Source organism: Epinephelus fuscoguttatus, linkage group LG15, assembly GCF_011397635.1.
Source record: "Epinephelus fuscoguttatus linkage group LG15, E.fuscoguttatus.final_Chr_v1".
NCBI lineage: Eukaryota > Metazoa > Chordata > Actinopteri > Perciformes > Serranidae > Epinephelus > Epinephelus fuscoguttatus.
Genome location: NC_064766.1, coordinates 25,987,723 through 26,008,771, shown reverse-complemented (window position 1 = coordinate 26,008,771; position 21,049 = coordinate 25,987,723). Strand labels below are relative to the sequence as shown.

At 40.8% G+C, this 21,049-nt stretch overlaps 4 protein-coding genes and 1 pseudogene across 9 annotated transcripts in view; 2 read left to right on the top strand and 3 right to left on the bottom strand.

The window, feature by feature from the left end:
• LOC125902232 (SET domain-containing protein 9-like) overlaps nucleotides 1-21,049 on the top strand; it is a 37,067-nt gene that overhangs the window by 10,222 nt on the left and 5,796 nt on the right. The window contains exon 1 of one of the 2 annotated variants that reach the window (XM_049598434.1): nucleotides 10,489-10,507. The exons of the other annotated variant lie outside the window; for it this stretch is intronic. The gene's annotated coding sequence lies outside the window, so the exon portion shown is untranslated. Of the gene's footprint in view, nucleotides 1-10,488; nucleotides 10,508-21,049 lie in introns of those variants that run through there. 2 annotated transcript variants of the gene reach the window in all.
• The window catches only part of dcun1d1 (DCN1, defective in cullin neddylation 1, domain containing 1 (S. cerevisiae)), a 39,621-nt gene that overhangs the window by 15,425 nt on the left and 3,147 nt on the right, over nucleotides 1-21,049 (bottom strand). The window contains exons 1-6 of one of the 5 annotated variants that reach the window (XM_049598432.1): nucleotides 9,252-9,329; nucleotides 8,416-8,629; nucleotides 7,517-7,685; nucleotides 7,177-7,307; nucleotides 6,706-6,788; nucleotides 6,523-6,619 (exon numbers count right to left, since the gene is read on the bottom strand). The exons of 1 other annotated variant lie outside the window; for it this stretch is intronic. In XM_049598432.1, coding sequence (XP_049454389.1) covers nucleotides 6,523-6,619; nucleotides 6,706-6,788; nucleotides 7,177-7,307; nucleotides 7,517-7,685; nucleotides 8,416-8,629; nucleotides 9,252-9,254 — 697 coding nt within the window. In that variant the 5' untranslated portion in view covers nucleotides 9,255-9,329. Of the gene's footprint in view, nucleotides 1-3,996; nucleotides 4,199-6,522; nucleotides 6,620-6,705; nucleotides 6,789-7,176; nucleotides 7,308-7,516; nucleotides 7,686-8,415; nucleotides 8,630-9,251; nucleotides 9,330-21,049 lie in introns of those variants that run through there. 3 more of the 5 variants (XM_049598427.1, XM_049598431.1, XM_049598430.1) reach the window with 3 other exon arrangements.
• Nucleotides 2,103-20,669, bottom strand: LOC125902234 (SET domain-containing protein 9-like; annotated as a pseudogene).
• On the top strand, nucleotides 9,557-10,435 carry LOC125902233 (SET domain-containing protein 9-like). Its single transcript, XM_049598435.1, has one exon. The coding sequence runs from the start codon at nucleotides 9,618-9,620 to the stop codon at nucleotides 10,431-10,433; it is 816 nt and encodes a 271-aa protein (XP_049454392.1). The 5' UTR covers nucleotides 9,557-9,617; the 3' UTR covers nucleotides 10,434-10,435.
• On the bottom strand, nucleotides 11,919-17,253 carry LOC125902238 (profilin-2-like). Its single transcript, XM_049598437.1, has 3 exons — nucleotides 17,000-17,253; nucleotides 13,653-13,845; nucleotides 11,919-12,411 (listed from the first exon to the last, which is right to left on the bottom strand). Exons 1-3 carry the CDS (start codon nucleotides 17,126-17,128, stop codon nucleotides 12,314-12,316), a joined length of 420 nt encoding a protein of 139 aa, XP_049454394.1. The 5' UTR covers nucleotides 17,129-17,253; the 3' UTR covers nucleotides 11,919-12,313.

Below are 21,049 nucleotides of genomic sequence, written 5' to 3'. Positions count from 1 at the left end.
GCAGTGCAATGCATCTCCTTCGCATAGAGTTGATCAGGTTGTTGATTGTGGCCTGTGGAATGTTGGTCCACTCCTCTTCAATGGCTGCTGGTTGCTGGATATTGGCAGGAACTGGAATACGCTGTCGATACCGATCCAGAGCATCCCAAACATGCTCAATGGGTGACATGTCCGGTGAGTATGCTGGCCATGCAAGAACTGGGATGTTTTCAGCTTCCAGGAATTGTGTACAGATCCTTGCAACATGGGGCCGTGCATTATCATGCTGCAACATGAGGTGATGGTGGATGAATGGCACAATAATGGGCCTCAGGATCTGTATCTCTGTGCATTCAAAATGCCATCAATAAAATGCACCTGTGTTTGTTGTCCATAACATACGCCTGCCCATACCATAACCCCACCGCCACCATGGGCCACTCGATCCACAGCGTTGACATCAGCAAACCGCCCCCCCCACACGACGCCTCACATGCTGTCTGCCATCTGCCCTGAACAGTGAAAACTGGGATTCATCCATGAAGAGAACACCTCTCCAACGTGCCAGACACCATCGAATGTGAGCATTTGCCCACTCAAGTTGGTTACGATGACGAACTGCAGTCAGGTCGAGACCCGATGAGGACGAGCATGCAGATGAGCTTCCTGAGACGGTTTCTGACAGTTTGTGCAGAAATTCTTTGGTTATGCAAACCGATTGTTGCAGCAGCTGTCCGGGTGGCTGGTCTCAGACGATCTTGGAGGTGAACATGCTGGATGTGGAGGTCCTGGGCTGGTGTGGTTACACGTGGTCTGTGGTTGTGAGGCCGGTTGGATGTACTGCCAAACTGTCTGAAACGCCTTTGGAGATGGCTTATGGTAGAGAAATGAACATTCAGTTCACAGGCAACAGCTCTGGTGGACATTCCTGCAATCAGCATGCCAATTGCACGCTCCCTCAAAACTTGCGACATCTGTGGCATTGTGCGGTGTGATAAAACTGCACATTTCAGAGTGGCCTTTTATTGTGGCCAGCCTAAGGCACACCTGTGCAATATTCATGCTGTCTAATCAGTATCTTGATATGCCACACCTGTGAGGTGGGATGGATTATCTCGGCAAAGGAGAAGTGCTCACTAACACAGATTTAGACAGATTTGTGAACAATATTTGTGAGGAAATGGTCTTTAGTGTGGATAGAAAATGTTTTAGATCTTTGAGTTCAGCTCATGAAAAATGGGAGCAAAAGCAAAAGTGGTGCGTTTATATTTTTGTTCAGTGTAGTTCCAACCGTCTGTGTGCCTGGTGCCTCGCCCTCTCTGCCATCATTTGGTAATATTCTTGTATGACAGAGTCAACTGACTTACTCATGAGACTCCTTTTAACCATAGATGTGCCTGTCTACTGTTTTTGCCCCCAGATGTGGATGAAGTTGATGTTAATTCCTGATTGAACAAATCATGTGAATGGATTTCCTTGTGACATCAAAGTTTGCACACTTTTTAAAAACTGAACTTGAATATGATCACTCGATCCCTCCCCCTACAGCGCTGTCGGTTTTATAACCAGTCTGACAACATTGATCTGTCCTGCTGTAAGTTTCCATTACAAGGCTGTGGTTAGTTCCTTTATGCTCCTGGAGTTACTGGTTACTTTGAAGGTTAAAGTTTTCATCCAGCGCATATGAACACCTTTGTAGATTGAACTATCCAGCAGTATTCACTACTTCTCTATCACAGCATGCTTCTTACATATCAATACATCTGTCATAACTATCCAATATTATGACATAGAATTTTTAAGAAGAAATAAACACTGTATCATACATTTTGTATTGTATATTTACTTATGTGACATTAAATGTAGCACCTTTACTTGAAGTACTTATAAATTGCAGTATTGTTTCTTAAGTAAATACCTTATCCACCACTCAGAGGTCCAGGAATTGCCTGGCACTGGCCTGGGGTGGCCACCTGTAGCCTGGAAACCATTCCCCTGAGCGAAAACAAAGTTTTTGTGCACTTTTATTTCACAGATAACAAACAGTAAATTGCAAATACAATCAAGCCTCCACAAAACAAATCGCATTTTTAAGTCCTGTGTGCGATTAAACCCCGAGTAGCAGAAAAGGCAGTGAGCTGCTATGATAATTTATGGAGCAGGAAATGTCATAGGCTCATGCTAATAAGGTTAGCATGTGGTATATATGAGAAGAAAACGTGTTTATCTGTGAACCTTGTGAGTTATAATAGAGCCAAAATTTGTCATACTCTGTTAAATGTTGCTGTTGTTGCTGGCTTAATGGAAGAGGAAAAGTCTGTGAGCCACTAAGCCACCAAAGGGCACGCCTAAATCTCAAGGCACACCTGTATTTATATCTGTGCACAATAGCTTCTGTAACGTGTGTTATCACTCTTATTACAACACAAGGAAATAAAAATAAGACAGGTAGCTTTTGTGATACTGTCTAGTCTTTCGGTGGAAGGTCGTCTTCCCCATGCGTTGTTCTAATTTTCTCCGTACAATAAAGTGATCCATTGTCCCACTCACGGCTTTCTCCTTTTAAATGTTATCATTCTCACACTGGCTGCCAATCAGGGCTTTTGATGTGTCACATACTTATAAGTGTTTTAGGCTTATGCTAATATTGTTAGCATGCTGTATTTGTGGGGAAAATGTGTCTGGAAAAAGAAAACTGCTTTGCCTATGAACCTTGTGTTATAATGAAGTCGAATTTTGTACTTTTGTTTAATATTATTGCTATTAAGCCATGTTTTAGGTGTGTTAGTTGAATCAATCAAACTTCACTGCACTGCACAGAAATGCAACACATACAGTGGCATAAAACCTCTGTGGCAAACAAACATTTATGGCACTTGCACATTTTGTTATGTAAGATAATGTTCACAAATGAGCACCTCTTGTAAGATTTTTGAAGTCCAAATGCAACTGCCATAAGTAAACCACCACCACGACACTATCAAGTTGTGGTCAGCATGATGAAGTTCTGTAGTCTAATTCAGGCACTTGTTAGCAGCTGCCTTTTTGAGCCAGCATTCACAAGTGTGGTTTTCACTGATGTATTTTATGTGGCAGAACAAAACGTGACATCTCTAAAGCTTGTGTTCATCACAGACCTTATTTAAAGCATCTTACCAAAAACCCATTGACTTTGAGACAAGTCAGAGGGTGAGTTCAAAATGCTAACTCATTTACGGGTTTAAGAACTCATTAATGGGGCACTCTGTCACATTTTAAACACGAGTGTAAGAAATTGTAATATACTGTAGTGATAAAAATTAAAATAGACATTAACACTATACATATAGGTAAATTAATGCTTGCCCAGCCCTTCATAAGTCAGTGGCTAACTTCCGCCACCCTATTCAAAATGGTTTGGACATGCCACTGCCCCTGCAGTGATCAGGTCTGGAACATGCAGGTCCCATGTGGCCTGTGTCCCTGGCCCATTTAATTTGAGATCTTTCTATATATTTTTACAATTTCCTTCAACTCTGTGAAATAACAGCAGTTTTGTTTCTTTCATATTACAGTGCTTCTGCCTTTATTCCAGTGCAATACTGAGTGTACAAAGACAAATCATTTGTCCCCTTAGAAAGACAGACAGTTATAATGTTGTATGAAATAGGAAAAATGTCCATTTTCTTCACTTCTGACACCAAAGCAGAACAGCTGAGTGTACTTTGTCTCTAACGCACGATGGTGTAGTAGTTGGAGAAGAGTTCCTCTCTCTGAACTTATGTGGCACATCATACTCCTGGTAGCACACGTTGGCAGGTGACTCGTTGGAGCAGTTGTTCACATACTGACCAACAGCAAGTGGGTTTAGTGGACTTTCTGTCAGCCAGCTGGTGTCACTCATCATGAAGGGCCCCAGTCTGTCCCTGCCACTGCAGGAGTTGAACACCATTTTGGAGATGCCTTTGTCATTGCCATCAATCAGGACACCATCAATACACCTGAATACAAAAGGGTTCCTGATGGACTGGAGGAGAATTGGCTCATAGGCTTGACAGACTGTGCCAGGGTACATGGCCACTGTGGCTCCTTTGGGTACAAATCCCCTGGTGACAAACACTCCCGTACCTGCAAAGGGCAAAGTGCTAGGCCTCCGGTCAATGCAGAACCCAAGACACTGAAACATGGCATCATCTCCACACACTGAGTTCCCTCCACCTTGGTCTTCTTCGCTTGTTACCTGTCTGAGAAAGTGAGTTTGAGTTGCTCGGGGCTCCCCATGGGTGACATGTTGGCTAGTGATGGGCAAATGAAGCTTCATGAAGCACTGAAGTTTTTCATCAAATTGGTTCACTCAAGGGCAAAGCTTCTTGATACTTCATTTGCTCTACTAAGCCATCTACTGGACAAAAAAAGCTATTACAATTAGTGGTTTGTATATATACTTTTTAAACTGAATTGAATAAATCTACTCTTCATTATAGTAACAGTAAAGATATGATGCACCTATATTAATATAGTGTGTATTGTTAAAGATATATTTTTTGGGGGCATTTTGCCTTTAATGGACAGGACAGGGAAGCGTGAGAGAGAGAAGGGGGGGTGACATGCAGCAAGGGGCCAGAGGCTGGATTCGAACCTGGGCCGCTGCGGCAACAGTTTGTACATGGGGCGCCTGCTCTACCACTAAGCCATGACGCCCCAATATAGTGTGTATTTTTTACACACTATATTATTTTTGTATTATTGTATTTTGTAGATTTAAACCTTAACTTTTTGAAATTACAATGGTCACACTCTCCAAACTATCCAAACTATCCAAACTCTCAACTGTCAAAAACTCTCCTCTATCACAGCCACACATTTTGAATGAAACCTATGGGGTTTATATAGCTATCAAATACTCGCGCCAAGATCTGAACAACTTCCCGAACCAGTCACGTGGTACAGCCGGTCAGCGAGGCTTCGGACGTCACCAATGACGTCACTCGTCTGAAACGACACAAGCCTCGATACGCGCATCGCGGAAACACTTCCTGGATTACTCGACACACGAGACACACACACAAAGAGACCTCTGCGGGAGCTCATGCTTGGAACACGGTAAAAGTTTAGTTTAATAAGAATTGTTGGGTTTTTGTTACCTTAGGAAGAGCATTTATGTCTGCAAAGGGAGCAGGTGCTCATCTACGCAGAGTGCCATGTTGCACCACAATGTTTCTACAGTAGCTCAGAACGAACAAACCAAACACTGGCTCTAAACAGGGACATTCACACCTCTGTCTTTTCCTGTAGTTAGAAGGACCTCTGTGACGAGCAGCATCAGAAAAAACTTTTTTTTTAATGTGAAAGTGCTTTATCAGTGTTTTTACCGGTATAAATGACCAAGTCTATTTGTTCTGGAGAGAAATATCTGAATATTCTGAACTTATCAGAATCAGAAATACTTTTTTGATCCATGAGGAGACATTATGATTCGTTACAGTCGCTCTGATGTAAAGAATAGAGAATTATGAGACGTAAGAATAGGAGTATGAAATAGAAGTGCGTAAATATTAAGTAATAAAATACAAAAAACAGAAATAAAAATTTGCAACATGCTACCATGTTAACACTAGTACTTAAGATATTAAGAATAAAATATACATCTTCACTGTGCTGAGTCTGTAAGTGTGTGTGGCACGCCATTTACAAAGCTCTGCAGCAGACAAGCATGCCTTTCTGATTTCTTTTCTTTTTTTTTTTAAATGGTGCATCATGTTCGACGTCACAGACAAGCCGGGAAACAGTTACGTAAAACGAGAGAAGCAGCGTGGATGCCAGTAAAAGTGTTTCTGCAATTACTTCATTTTATTCTTTACTTATTCAGTCCCTTAAAACTTGGTGCCGACTACTTTGGAGCGATGCGTGAGCTTTACCTGGGCGTGGTATTTTGTGGTGGCATCTCACTGCAACTCATCGGTAAAGGCTAAAATTAGTACATTGACACGGATGTGGTATTTCCATCACTGCCCATTGGAGCTGAAGCTGATAAATGCCTGTGACTGCTGCAGAGTCATTTGACCCATGTGTGAATGTAGATTGTAACCTTTCCCATTACATGCAGAAGCCACGTTTGCGGGTTAAAGTGGGGTTTTTGTGCAGTGAGACAGGGGCTGAAGAGACCTTGACAGATAATTTGTCCCACAGTGAAAACCTCCTGAACGTCTCGATCAAAGAAGGTTAGCACACATTACGTTACCAGAGGAAAAAGGTGACCTCATGGTAGCAAGTGCTGGGCTAGCGGCCCATCTACGACAACCTAAACAGTGTCAGAGAAACACTGATTTGTAACGTGAAACTGCTTTGTCAAGTGTTTATACCGGTTTGAATCACCTAGAGTGTTTAGTCTAGAGAGAAAGAGACCTCTGCGGGAGCTCACGCTTGGAACACTGTAAAAGTTTCAGTTGAATCCTACACACTGTTCCTTTAATTGAATAAACTGAAGGAAAAATTACAGGTCATAGTGTATGTGCATGCACACAGGGATAAATGGGTTCACTTCCAGCTGAGTGTTGTACAAACCTTCCTCATCATAATTTGACATGTCATCCGTGATCATTGTGCTGAAGTCTAGTAAGAGGTTCCAAGTGTCCTTAGGAATTGATCTTTTGTGGTGCTCCTGCAAAAGATGAGGGGCAAAGTTGAAGAAGTCAACAAGAAGTAATAATACTTTCAGAGTAATCTTGAGTATGATTATCAACTTACAACTAAAAATTGGTTCCACAAGTCCAGGAACTTGAATCTTCCAGCCAGTACTAAATTCCAATATGCAATTGCCATATCTAAATCTGCAAGACAACCAGAGATAGTCTATATACTTTCGACAAATAGGGTTGCAAAGGTATGAGATTTTCATGGTACAATAACCTTCTCAGAAAATATCGCAGTTTCATGGTATTACAGAATTTATATTAGAATGACCCTTAAAGGAATTAAAACAGAAGGTTTAGTGTCAGTTTAACAAACGTTTTATTACTGTAATTGAAACTTGAAACCATTTTGTTGATGGAAGTATGCGTTAAAAGTCTTCCCCTAGAAAATAACTAAAATAATGGGGAGATTCAACGTCCAGTTGCAGTTTTTTCAATATCATAGTTAAGCAAACATACACGGTACAATAACTTAACCCTATCAACAAACAAACAGTTGATTTGAGGAGCATTAAAAGATTCTTACCCAAACCTTTCTGGCCAGGATTCTTTGCAAAATTAAATGTAAACTGGTAAAAGTCCTTAAATTTCCCTTGGTCCTTTAACTCTTGCTCCATCTTTGGCAGCTGAGCTTTTAGCTTGTCTATGCTGTCACACCTGGGGACACACAACGCAGACTGTTAGGTTTTGCCAGACAAACAGGATTTTTCTTTTCTGTGGGGTATATTCATCTGTTGTAGTAAAACTAAGCAATTCATAAGAATCATGTGTATGTATAACGTTAACTTTTTCAAACAGATATTAAGTAATCGGTTCACAAAGGAGGAGTTTGGGGGTTGTTTGTACATCTGAAAAGACATCCTCACCCCTGTTCTGCCATGCCGTCCATGAACTCCTGTTTTGAAAACTCGCACTGTGTTGCTGCCCTGAACTTCCAGGCTATGAGGAGGACACTTATACTGGTTGGGTCCAGAGCCAGGTCATCACAGAACTGCTGGATCCCATCAATGCCAATCTTGTTGTCATCGTGAGGATCTAAGTGTGAGAGCATTAAGAGTGAATTGATTATTACTTTACAGCAAAACTGACTTTTTTCCCGATTAATATTACTCAATATTTTCAGTGTTGTACTGTGTGATTTATTCCTAAGCTGTCTATCAAAACTGTAACAAGCTGAAAACTACATTGACCATTACTGTGGTGCTTTATTTGTACCCAGAGGAAAGGAAAATTCAAAATAAGATCTCTTCTTTGTCCAGCCTAACTGTGTGCTCAATATAACATCATATGAGATTATGACCATTTTATCTTACTTCTTAAATTTAGCTCGTGAGAATAGCCTTCCTCTTGTGTCAGCACAATCCTAATTTAAGATCTTGACGTGCTCTTTTTCCTCTCACACTGCAGTAATCTTCATTTGTCTGAAATAATCAGCTTTTGAGATAACAGTAAGATCCAAAAGAAGACTTGATTGGCTTGTAAACAACTTCAGAAATTTGCCTCAGTGATCAAATCCAAGTCTCCACTCTGTATATTTAGTTTATCTGTTATCAGAGTTGAGAAACCTCTGAGAACCCTGTGAGCACAGCAGAAAAAAATGTGCCTATTTATTCTTTTGCTCCTCATTTCTCCTAAGGAGGGTTTAGAAGAAACAGATCAGAATTTAGTTATCTCCGATTCAGACAGAAGCTGATTTATTTCTGATGAGACAAAGACCACCATGAGCTGCAAATGTTTCCCCCTATATTATAAAGGCTTTCCATACCTCTATATCTGTTGAACAGCTGATCAAGCTTCTTCTTGTCTAAGGCCCCCTTTAGATTTGAAACATAGAGCTCTGGATTTTGGAAAAACTTAACAGTGGCAACATCTAGTTTCCAATCATTCTGTGACAGACAGGTCAGTGCAGTCTTCTCGTTGGATTGCGTGAAAATCATGAACTGGCGAACTTTATCCTTCTGTGAGGACTTCAGCTTGTTCTGCACAAAGACACATAAAACACTTGTTGTAGTGAGACACGAACAGACTGGTGTTAAGGACAGCAATAGTAAAATCAAACACATCATTTATCTGTTGTTATATATAGAAGGGAACTCTTACCAGGCAACATTTCTCACAATAACCACAAAGGGTAGGCTAGTAGTTAGCAACATAAACACACCATGGTTTAATAGCAATGAGAGAACCAGCAATAACATGCTAACCTGACAGCAGAGACCGACTTGCTATGTGTTGACCGGCTGGCTAATATCTTTACATTTATGATAGCATTCAACAAGCGAGTTCGCCATTAAAAACATATGGACAACAATACATAGCTTTCGCTCTTCCAGTGTACATAACGTTAGCTAATTTTGTTTGTCAGTTGGCTTAAAGGCTAGCAAGCTTAGCTAGCTAACTAGGCGAGCTGGCTAGTCTCACCGTGCACTACTTAGCTAATGCTAACGTCGCGAGCTACGTTTATTTTCATTATATAAAGGCAATGTTCGCTCGTTAGCGATGTTTTTTGACTGTACCACTCGCCCCAGCGTGAAAGTTAATGTTTGCGAGCACTGTTTACATTTGTGTCACGACACAGGACTAAAAACAGTGATTTCTTACCATGTTTGTCTTTGCCCGACTCTCTTTCCTCCCATCCAGCTGGCTAATGTGCGTAAAGTTTTTACGACTAACGTAAAACTACTTCCGGTTGAAGCGTCACTATTAGAAATAAAAGTAAAAATTGATCGGTCGTTAATTATGCCTGGCTTAAAGTGTTAAATTATTTGATTTTATACTCATTAACTAAAACATTATAAAAAATGTCGCAAACCGAAAAATATCTTATCAAAGTTTGACAGTTCTGAGACGAATTTTGATATCTCAACAAATGTGCTTTTTATTTTGGAGCGACTTACCGGAAGTGACTCTGAAATCCACAAAAACAAGCTCCTTCCCCCATGTCCGACATATCAGACGTCGACCTGGATGTTTAGAACTGCTCTAAAAAGATTTCAGAACAAATGGAAATCGTACAGACACAGGTTTGTGCCTTGGATTATACTGAACCTGTCTAAAAATGAGAAAACTCTGCGGCAGGTGCCGGAGCTCTCTGAGGACAAGCTGGTGCCGGATGAGGAGGTGTCACATAGCTTACTGCAGCTCTTCAGACTCCTGCTCAGGAGCCAACATGTCACCCATGGGGAGCCCCGAGCAACTCAAACTCACTTTCTCAGACAGGTAACCAGCGAAGAAGACCAAGGTGGAGGGAGCTCAGTGTGTGGAGATGATGCCATGTTTCAGTGTCTTGGGTTCTGCATTGACCGGAGGCCTAGCACTTTGCCCTTTGCAGGTACGGGAGTGTTTGTCACCAAGGGATTTGTACCCAAAGGAGCCACAGTGGCCATGTACCCTGGCACAGTCTATCAAGCCTATGAGCCAATTCTCCTCCAGTCCATCAGGAACCCTTTTGTATTCAGGTGTATTGATGGTGTCCTGATTGATGGCGATGACAAAGGCATCTCCAAAATGGTGTTCAACTCCTGCAGTGGCAGGGACAGACTGGGGCCCTTCATGATGAGTGACACCAGCTGGCTGACAGAAAGTCCACTAAACCCACTTGCTGTTGGTCAGTATGTGAACAACTGCTCCAACGAGTCACCTGCCAACGTGTGCTACCAGGAGTATGATGTGCCACATAAGTTTCCCATCGAGCTTCGCCAGTATCTGCCTAATGTCAACTACAGCAATGACACACAGAGGCCTCTGCGCTGTGTTGTCCTTGTATCCCTTGGATTATACTGAACCTGTCTAAAAATGAGAAAACTCTGCGGCAGGTGCCGGAGCTCTCTGAGGACAAGCTGGTGCCAGATGAGGAGGTGTCACATAGCTTACTGCAGCTCTTCAGACTCCTGCTCAGGAGCCAACATTGCTGCAGTAAGCTATGTGACACCTCCTCATCTGGCACCAGCTTGTCCTCAGAGAGCTCCGGCACCTGCCGCAGAGTTTTCTCATTTTTAGACAGGTTCAGTATAATCCAGTTAGTCCAGCTGGAGTTGGACTCTGTGTTCTGCGCATGCACCACTTTTTCTTTCGTGGGTTTTCAGCCGTAAGAAGAAGAAGGAGATGACGTAGCAGCAGTTCAGTATAACATGCAGTAACTCCCAAAAAACAAACAAACACCATGGCGACCGAGAAGCAGAAGACGCACCTCTGGACGGACGAGGAAACGACATTCATGCTCCGCCAGCTAGCATCGTTAGCTTCCTCATTAGGTCAACCGGAACTAGTTCAATATGCACTATATTAAAAAGGACACAGCGCCGCCTATGGAGGCAGAGTTAGATATACTTGGTCAGAAATTTGATTTTCTTTTATAGTCAGCTATCTAAAAATTGTATGTAAGATCTATAAATATACGATAAAAACTATTCAATGAAATGATTCATTTCTTACTTTCTTTGATATTTTTGTCACATATGCACTGAGGATTGCTGGGTGATATGTATGTTGATGTTGTCTAATGTTAAGTCTGTATTTCTGTCAAGACAACACATGCACAATAGCGTGCACTGGGGCCCATCGTAACTTCCTTACTTCACTGGGTGGGAGCCTGATTGGAAGTTTATCATTGATGGCAAATAATAAGCCTGTTTCCTTGGCTATGTCTGTGTTACCCCCACGTGTTTGGGGGCGGGGCGGGGCGGGGGGGAAAGAACTCCACATAACAAGCGTGTTGTGATTTACAGAAAAATTTACAAATGGCAGAAGCCAACTGACTGTCACAGAGGTGGAATGTCCACTAAGACTCCAGGACGTGGTGACATTATCATGACGATATCTTTGAGACCTCAGCAATGCTGACCTTACACTACAACTCAAATAGCCCAACACCACATCATTAACTTTTAAGACCACATTCAGGTACAACAGCAAAAGCATGTGATGGAGGGTAGAGGATGTTGTGCTTGAGGGTGGTACACACATACAGGACTTTTGTCAGAGAAAATTGGTCTTTTCTTTAATGGAGGCTTGAAAGATGGAGGCAGAAGAGAAGATGGTTTTGGCTGGAATATTATGCTGGGACAGAGAGAGGACAGGGCTGGGATCTGTATGCTAAAGAGGGTATGCATGCAACTTTTAAATGCCCACATGCTAAAGAAACAAAAACTGGCATCTTTAGTAATGCTCAAAAAGCAAAACTATGCAAACTATCACCACCATTACATGTGTACTTCCCCTTGGAATATTAGCCAGTTGCTAAGTGAATGTTAAACAAGGCGAGTCCAATTTTTTTTTGTTTACACTTTTATTTTTGCACAATCTTTTGGTTAATAAACATTTTAATGAACATGCCATTACTGTAGTGCCAAAAAAAACAAAAACATGAGAAGTACAATATTAAAGTGGGGAGGGTTTATATAAAAAAAGGGAGTGTGGAAGGAGATAAGCAAACAGAAGGCTGTTTATAAAAGTAGACTGGGGAGGAAGTAACATCGTATGCCATCTAATCCTGGAAGTAGTAGTGTCAACACAATGCAGTTGGGAGGGAGTGAGCTGCTAAGTTGATGGATGGGTGGAGAGGTTGCTTAATATCCAGACTTCCTCAGGTACTCAGCCATTCCATGTGCTTTCTTGTTAAGACTTCCACCATGGACTGCCTCCTTTCCCATGACTAAAAAACATTAAAACCCTGAATCCCTCAAGTATTTTGCCATCGAGTAAGCCTTCTTATTCAATCCGCCTCCATAGACCCCTTCTTTGCCCATTACAAGAACCAAAACTGAAAGAGAAGAGATAGAAAAGGGACAGTTAAAAAAAGCAAAAAAAGGTAAGGGAAAGACATTCCTAGTAAGAAGTATCATCACCAGAAGTGTCCAGGGATATTCAACAGTGTGCCATACAGGGCTAACAGGGTTGCTTTGTTACCACAGACTGCAGTAGGTGATTCTAGGGATGCACCAATTTCTTGGCTAAATTCGTGTTGCAAATCAGCAGGAGGAGAGCTACTTGCTCCTCATTTCCACTTACGTATGCAACTAGTGTCCGTAGATCTGTAATGATACGGATGACGCCTCTAATGTCCAACGCACTGAAGTGCATTTCTTTATGGATGACTAGAAACCTGATAGAAACTACCTGTAGCCGTGGAGGAGGCTAATTTTGTCCGGATTTTGCCATCTAGTAGTTTGGAACATGTGGTTGGAACATTACCGGGACAAAAACAGCACCTGCCAGGTAAGTGGCATGTTTTATGAGATATCTAATTAAAAAGATGTATGAACAGCTGAATGAGTCATAATAATGAGTCTTTTTTCCCCATTGAAGGTTTTTTTGGGGGGAGTTTTTCCTTATCCACTGTGAGGGTCCAAAGTTCTGAGGGATCTCGTATGCTGTAATGTCCTCAGAGGCAAACTGTTATTTGTGATGTTGGGCTTCATAAAATTGAATTGATTGACCGATAATGACGATCTGACTGTATAGTGTCTAACCATATTTTAGCAGAACAACGCTACTCTGATTCACAATGTGTTAAACTAGATCAACAGGTTCTTTTTAAAACAGACAAACTAACTTGACGATCACAGGTAACTAAACTGAAGAAAATAGCCTGTTAGCCAGTTAGCAGCATGTTAGCTAAGCTAATACACTGTCATATGGTCTCTCCGAAATCCACTGCAAGAGTTCCAATTTTTTAACGTACTCGAAATATTACGGAGGGGAAAGCACATCGGATGTCACAGAGACTCCCATAGGAATGTATGGACTTCTAGTCGCCTTGTCTCCGTACATATATGCAAGTGGAAATGAGGCCTTAATGTTAGCTGTTAGCAGCAGGTGGTAAGAAAAAAAAGTATGAAAAAATGTATGAAAAATATAAATATATTGGGGGAAGGTAAATTATAAAGTTATCATGAGGTGTTCAAATGTAATCACGTAAAACTTAGTTTTGGTGAGAAACTTGAATAAATACAGATGTTTTAAGAGGGGAAATTTGTAAATTTTTTAAAACTACACTTTTACCTTTTCCAGCTCTTCCCACAGAGACATTGTATGTAGGTTCGCCTCCTGAGCTCTTTGTCCTGATGTCCATTGTCCAGTCCCCATCATCATGGAGAAAGTCTCTGAGGACAGAACACTTCTTTGAGCCCAGGGTGAGACCGTTGGTGTAAAAGGTCTCCCTGTCCTTGCCGATAAGGACGTCAATTTCTTGAGACTGAAAAACACAGAAAACCACAGGATTGGGACAATGTCAGTCAGACCCTCAGATACATATAACATGCTTCCAGTGACATGACATAATTCCTCAGAGTATAAGAGACACAAAAATGTCCACAAGAAAGGGCATGAATTCTCCAATGCTCTGTTAAGGTAAAAAAAATTCTTTTTTATACTAGCTACACTATAATAAAAACATAAATGATATAATTTAATGAAATAGTGAACCTTTACTATCTAGGGGATTTATTTCCTCTCTCGGTGACATCATCTACCCATGCATCAGGAGTTAGCATTCATTGTTTTAATAGCCTTTTTGTTTTGTTAGGAAGAAAGCGTTGACAAGTATTGTTCCATTTCCTTTACAGATACAAAGAATTTAGTTTTTAGTTTGCAAATTTACATCTGCAAATGTTCACTGGATAGAGTTATTGTATCAGTTTAAATGAAACCTCTTTAACTTCTTTGTTAGGAGAAACTTTTGTGGTATGCCCAAAACATTCTTCTTGTCAATTATCACTGATGAAATAACTCCAATAAAATGTTGCTGCAGGAATAGAAACCATGCTGTCCTGAAACAAAGCCCCTTTTCTGGAGTTCATATGTCTATTAAAGAAAAAACAAACTTGACTAATGGAGATTGAACTGGATCGGGGGTGACACTGTTCAAGGCAGAGTGATCTGCATTCCTAAATAATATGTACCAGATGGGAGGGCATCAAAAACTAGAGAAAATTCTTTTGGGGTTAGGGACTGTTCACTATTTGTAAGGTAGGAGGGGTGGTGCAAAAAGGAGGAGGCATGTCAAAGAATTTTGTAAGCACTGGGGAGGGCTTTTTTCTGGTTTACAATTTTAATAATTCTATTTTGAATTTATTTTACCACAAGTTTTTTAGAGAAAACATAACTTTGGAAGGCACATGTTCTTTAATAATGGCCAAAAGTACTCTATTCATCATAGCCAGAAACTGTTAAAAACAGAAATTTTTTGGTGTTCTCATTTCTGAGAGTCCCTGGACACCTCATGTGTGATGGATGCTTTCATTAGAAAAACAAACAAACAATAAAAATCTTCCCTTAAAATAGTAAGATTTATTTAAAAAAAAAAAAAGCCTTGCCCCACTTACCTGGCGTTCCTGATATGTATATTAGAGCTACATTACATCGAAAAGCTACAGAAAATAAACTTGCCGCTATGCTACATTACTTGGAAAGTTATCCACCTAAGATTTCTGCAACAATGAATTTCCATCACATTTCTAAAACTTTTCAATTATTTTTACTAATTCCATGGCTAAAATGTGCTTGCTAAAGCCTATGATTCTTCCAAGTTGTCTACGACTATGGGAACCCTACAACCACCATGGATGACAAGAGTGAAAAATGGAGGCTGTTTTCAACTCCAGGATTTCGTCTTAAACTTTTAACTTTCAAACACCACAGGGATGTTTTAACAATCTAATAACCAATTTATGGTTGAGGGAAGTTCGTGCATTTTCTGCCAGTCACTCAGGGAAGCTCAAGGAAAATTATTTGTAGTTTTGGGGAGCATCAAAGTGGAAAAAACAAACAAACAAACAAAAAAAAAAACAAAGTCAAACCCCAGCCACCCTCCTCTGATAAACAGTCCCTAATTGGTATATTGTATCTGAATAGTTGTATAGAAGTCCTTCTTCATTAAACAATTGATTAACAAGCAAAATTCCATTGTAAAATCATCTATCATAAAATGACTTGTTCATATTTAAGATACTGAATTTGTTTCAAGAAAGTGTGCAAATCAGCGCCTGTCTATTGATAGTAGATCCTAGATTGTTTGTGCGAACTGACCAACAATCCCCATGTGTAATCTGTAAATATGAAACAAACTTCCAGAAAAACCAAAATAGTTGTAAACTAAAAAAACAAAAAACAAAAAAATAAATACTTTGCAGTTATAAAAAAAAAACGGATCAAACTAAATCCACAAATGAAGAAAATATCTGTCAATACATCTATTTTTTTCTACAAATAAATTAAATGCATCTGCGAATATCTTCCAAATAAATACAGCTTTAAAACAGATATTTGTGATTCCAGTTTTTATTTGTGCATCTAAGTTCTGGTCTTGCAGATTTCTCTGCAATTTCTCTGCAAGAGTCTTTTTATGTTTGAAGTCTGTTTTGTTTTAATTGTAAATCTGTTTCATATTTACCGAATATTTTTCTGAGTTAACAAACCTTTGTTGCATTTTAGGAAGTTGCTTTATATTCACAGCTTACACACTTGCACCCAGACTGTCGATCTGCTCACAGAAATAACACTGAGGCACATCTATCTCCATACAAGTCCCTCAGTTTCTGGGACTGACCACATCTCATCCCTGCAGCAAGTAGCGGAAGTAAAGTGACGTCTTTGCACCGGACGAGCTCTCATGCCGTCCCTCTCAATGAATTAAAAAAAAAAACACAGTCATTCCCATCAAAGATACAAATGCATGTATGAATATGCGGCTAGAATACTTGCTTTAATAATAAGGAAGCCTGGTAGTAAGCTGATCAAACGTCCACCGGTGAAAAGATTTAAACCTTAACTTTTTGAAATTACAATGGTCACACTCTCCAAACTATCCAAACTCTCAACTGTCAAAAACTCTCCTCTATCACAGCCACACATTTTGAATGAAACTATGGGGTTTACATATCTATCAAATACTCGCGCCAAGATCTGAACAACTTCCCGAACCAGTCACGTGGTACAGCCGGCCAGCGAGGCTTCGGACGTCACCAATGACGTCACTCGTCTGAAACGACACAAGCCTCGATACGCGCATCGCGGAAATACTTCCTGGATTATTCGACACACGCTTCGAAGCCTCGGCACGGCAAGTCACATCACTACGTGAAAGCCACAATAAGTGAAGTCTTATCTGATCAACACGAGGTCTAATCCCGCAACGTTTCCTTAGCAGGAAATAACCGAGACAGACCAACGGTAAACTAGCTAGCACACAAGCTAGCGCGGTACTGTTAGCTTGCTAGTCATTTAGACCCTGCGAGGTAGCGGTTTTTCACGCTATTCCGTCTGACGAGCGACTGCGTGAGTGATACATAAACAACACTGTCAAACGGGACCGCACTTTAAATTCAATTAAACCATTTAGCCCTTCTTACCGTGATATTTTCGAAAGTACCACCGGCATGTGCTGCCAGAACACATTTGTCGTCCACATATCCAACAATGGCGCTATCCTGACAGCTGCCATCGGCCATCAGGTTTGTCACGTAGCCTTGCCAACACATATTCAAGAAACTGGTGCTATATAAAAATCCCTACAGCTTCGGGTTGCCGAGCAGGAGACAGCCAAATGTGGAGAAAAACCCTACCCTACCCTACAGTAGTAGCAGGAATGACTCCCTGTACCTGTCATCGTGACACTCCCTGCCATATGGAAGCGGGGTGTGTAATGAAGGAGGTGGAGCAGAGGGAGACCTGGTACGTTAATCATCCTGTAGAAACATGATTAGACAGACAAACTTGTCTAACCAGTATTTATGTGGCACGATGTGAGGAAACAATTGGGCAAGGTTTCCTTCTTGATGCCAGGCGTTATATTGTAAACTTCCACTACTTACTGGACTTGAGTAATTCCAAATTGATATTAAACAGCCTTTTCTTTGCACTTTTCACCCGTATCCTTACACTATTATAACCAACATCATGTAATATCCTTGTGTTTTCCTCTCATATGAAGTGTTTTAGCCCAATGTTACAATCACCATGACCTGCTTCCCTCTGTATTGCCATTGTTCTTCTAGTTCCAACCGTCTGTGTGCCTGGTGCCTCGCCCTGTCTGCCATCATTTGGTAATATTCTTGTATGAAAGAGTCAGCTGACTTACTCATGAGACTCATTTTAACCATAGATGTGCCTGTCTACTGTTTTTGCCCCCAGATGTGGATGAAGTTGATGTTAATTCCTGATTGAACAAATCATGTGAATGGATTTCCTTGTGACATCAAAGTTTGCACTTTTTAAAAACTGAACTTGAATATGATCACTCGATCCCTCCCCCTACAGCGCTGTCGGTTTTATAACCAGTCTGACAACATTGATCTGTCCTGCTGTAAGTTTCCATTACAAGGCTGTGGTTAGTTCCTTGATGCTCCTGGAGTTACTGGTTACTTTGAAGGTTAAAGTTTTCATCCACCGCATATGAACACCTTTATAGATTGAACTATCCAGCAGTATTCACTACTTCTCTATCACAGCATGCTTCTTACATATCAATACATCTGTCATAACTACCCAATATTATGACATAGAATTTTTAAGAAGAAATAAACACTGTATCATACATTTTGTATTGTATATTTACTTATGTGACATTAAATGTAGCACCTTTACTTGAAGTACTTACAAATTGCAGTATTGTTTCTTAAGTAAATACCTTATCCGCCACTCAGAGGTCCAGGAATTGCCTGGCACTGGCCTGGGGTGGCCACCTGTAGCCTGAAAACCATTCCCCTGAGCGAAAACAAAGTTTTTGTGCACTTTTATTTCACAGATAACAAACAGTAAATTGCAAATACAATCAAGCCTCCACAAAGCAAATCGCATTTTTAAGTCCTGTGTGCGATTAAACCCCGAGTAGCAGAAAAGGCAGTGAGCTGCTATGATAATTTATGGAGCAGGAAATGTCATAGGCTCATGCTAATAATGTTAGCATGTGGTATATATGAGGAGAAAACATGTTTATCTGTGAACCTTGTGAGTTATAATAGAGCCAAAATTTGTCATACTTTGTTAAATGTTGCTGTTGTTGCTGGCTTAATGGAAGAGGAAAAGTCTGCGAGCCACTAAGCCAGTGGCACACCAAAGGGCACACCGAAATCTCAAGGCACACCTGTATTTATATCTGTGCACAATAGCTTCTGTAACGTGTGTTATCACTCTTATTACGACACAAGGAAATAAAAATAAGACAGGTAGCTTTTGTGATACTGTCTAGTCTTTCGGTGGAAGGTCGTCTTCCCCATGCGTTGTTCTAATTTTCTCCGTACAATAAAGTGATCCATTGTCCCACTCACGGCTTTCTCCTTTTAAATGTTATCATTCTCACACTGGCTGCCAATCAGGGCTTTTGATGTGTCACATACTTATAAGTGTTTTAGGCTTATGCTAATATTGTTAGCATGCTGTATTTGTGGGGAAAATGTGTCTGGAAAAAGAAAACTGCTTTGCCTATGAACCTTGTGTTATAATGAAGTCGAATTTTGTACTTTTGTTTAATATTATTGAGCCATGTTTTAGGTGTGTTAGTTGAATCAATCAAACTTCACTGCACAGAAACACAACACATACAGTGGCATAAAACCTCTATGGCAAACAAACATTTATGGCTCTTGCACATTTTGTTATGTAAGATAATGTTCACAAATGAGCACCTGTTGTATGATTTTTGAAGCCCAAATGCAACTGCCATAAGTAAACCACCACCACGACACTATCAAGTTGTGGTCAGCATGATGAAGTTCTGTAGTCTAATTCAGGCACTTGTTAGCAGCTGCCTTTTTGAGCATGCATTCACAAGTGTGGTTTTCACTGATGTATTTTATGTTGCAGAACAAAACGTGACATCTCTAAACCTTGTGTTCATCACAGACCTTATTTAAAGCATCTTACCAAAAACCCATTGACTTTGAGACGAGTCAGAGGGTGAGTTTAAAAATGCTAACTCATTTACGGGTTTAAGAACTCATTATTGGGGCACTCTGTCACATTTTAAACACGAGTGTAAGAAATTGTAATATACTGTAGTGATAAAAATTAAAATAGACATTAACACTATACATATAGGTAAATTAATGCTTGCCCAGCCCTTCATATAAGTCAGTGGCCAACTTCCGCCACCCTATTCAAAATGGTTTGGACATGCCACTGCCCTGCAGTGATCAGGTCTGGAACATGCAGGTCCCATGTGGCCTGTGTCCCTGGCCCATTTAATTTGAGATCTTTCTATATATTTTTACAATTTCCTTCAACTCTGTGAAATAACAGCAGTTTTGTTTCTTTCACATTACAGTGCTTCTGCCTTTATTCCAGTGCAATACTGAGTGTACAAAGACGAATCATTTGTCCCCTTAGAAAGACAGACAGTTATAATGTTTTATGAAATAGGAAAAATGTCCATTTTCTTCACTTCTGACACCAAAGCAGAACAGCTGAGTGTACTTTGTCTCTAACGCACGATGGTGTAGTAGTTGGAGAAGAGTTCCTCTCCTGCTGTAATGTCCCTGAGGGATACATGGACAACACAGCGCAGAGGCCTCTGTGTGTCATTGCTGTAGTTGACATTAGGCAAATACTGGCGAAGCTCGATGGGAAACTTATGTGGCACATCATACTCCTGGTAGCACACGTTGGCAGGTGACTCGTTGGAGCAGTTGTTCACATACTGACCAACAGCAAGTGGGTTTAGTGGACTTTCTGTCAGCCAGCTGGTGTCACTCATCATGAAGGGCCCCAGTCTGTCCCTGCCACTGCAAGAGTTGAACACCATTTTGGAGATGCCTTTGTCATCGCCATCAATCAGGACACCATCAATACACCTGAATACAAAAGGGTTCCTGATGGACTGGAGGAGAATTGGCTCATAGGCTTGATAGACTGTGCCAGGGTACATGGCCACTGTGGCTCCTTTGGGTACAAATCCCTTGGTGACAAACACTCCCGTACCTGCAAAGTGCTAGGCCTCCGGTCAATGCAGAACCCAAGACACTGAAACATGGCATCATCTCCACACACTGAGTTCCCTCCACCTTGGTCTTCTTCGCTTGTTACCTGTCTGAGAAAGTGAGTTTGAGTTGCTCGGGGCTCCCCATGGGTGACATGTTGGCTAGTGATGGGCAAATGAAGCTTCATGAAGCACTGAAGCTTTTCATCAAATTGGTTCACTCAAGGGCAAAGCTTCTTGATACTTCATTTGCTCTACTAAGCCATCTACTGGACAAAAAAAGCTATTACAATTAGTGGTTTGTATATATACTTTTTAAACTGAATTGAATAAATCTACTCTTCATTATAGTAACAGTAAAGATATGATGCACCTATATTAATATAGTGTGTATTGTTAAAGATATATTTTTTGGGGGCATTTTGCCTTTAATGGACAGGACAGGGAAGCGTGAGAGAGAGAAGGGGGGGTGACATGCAGCAAGGGG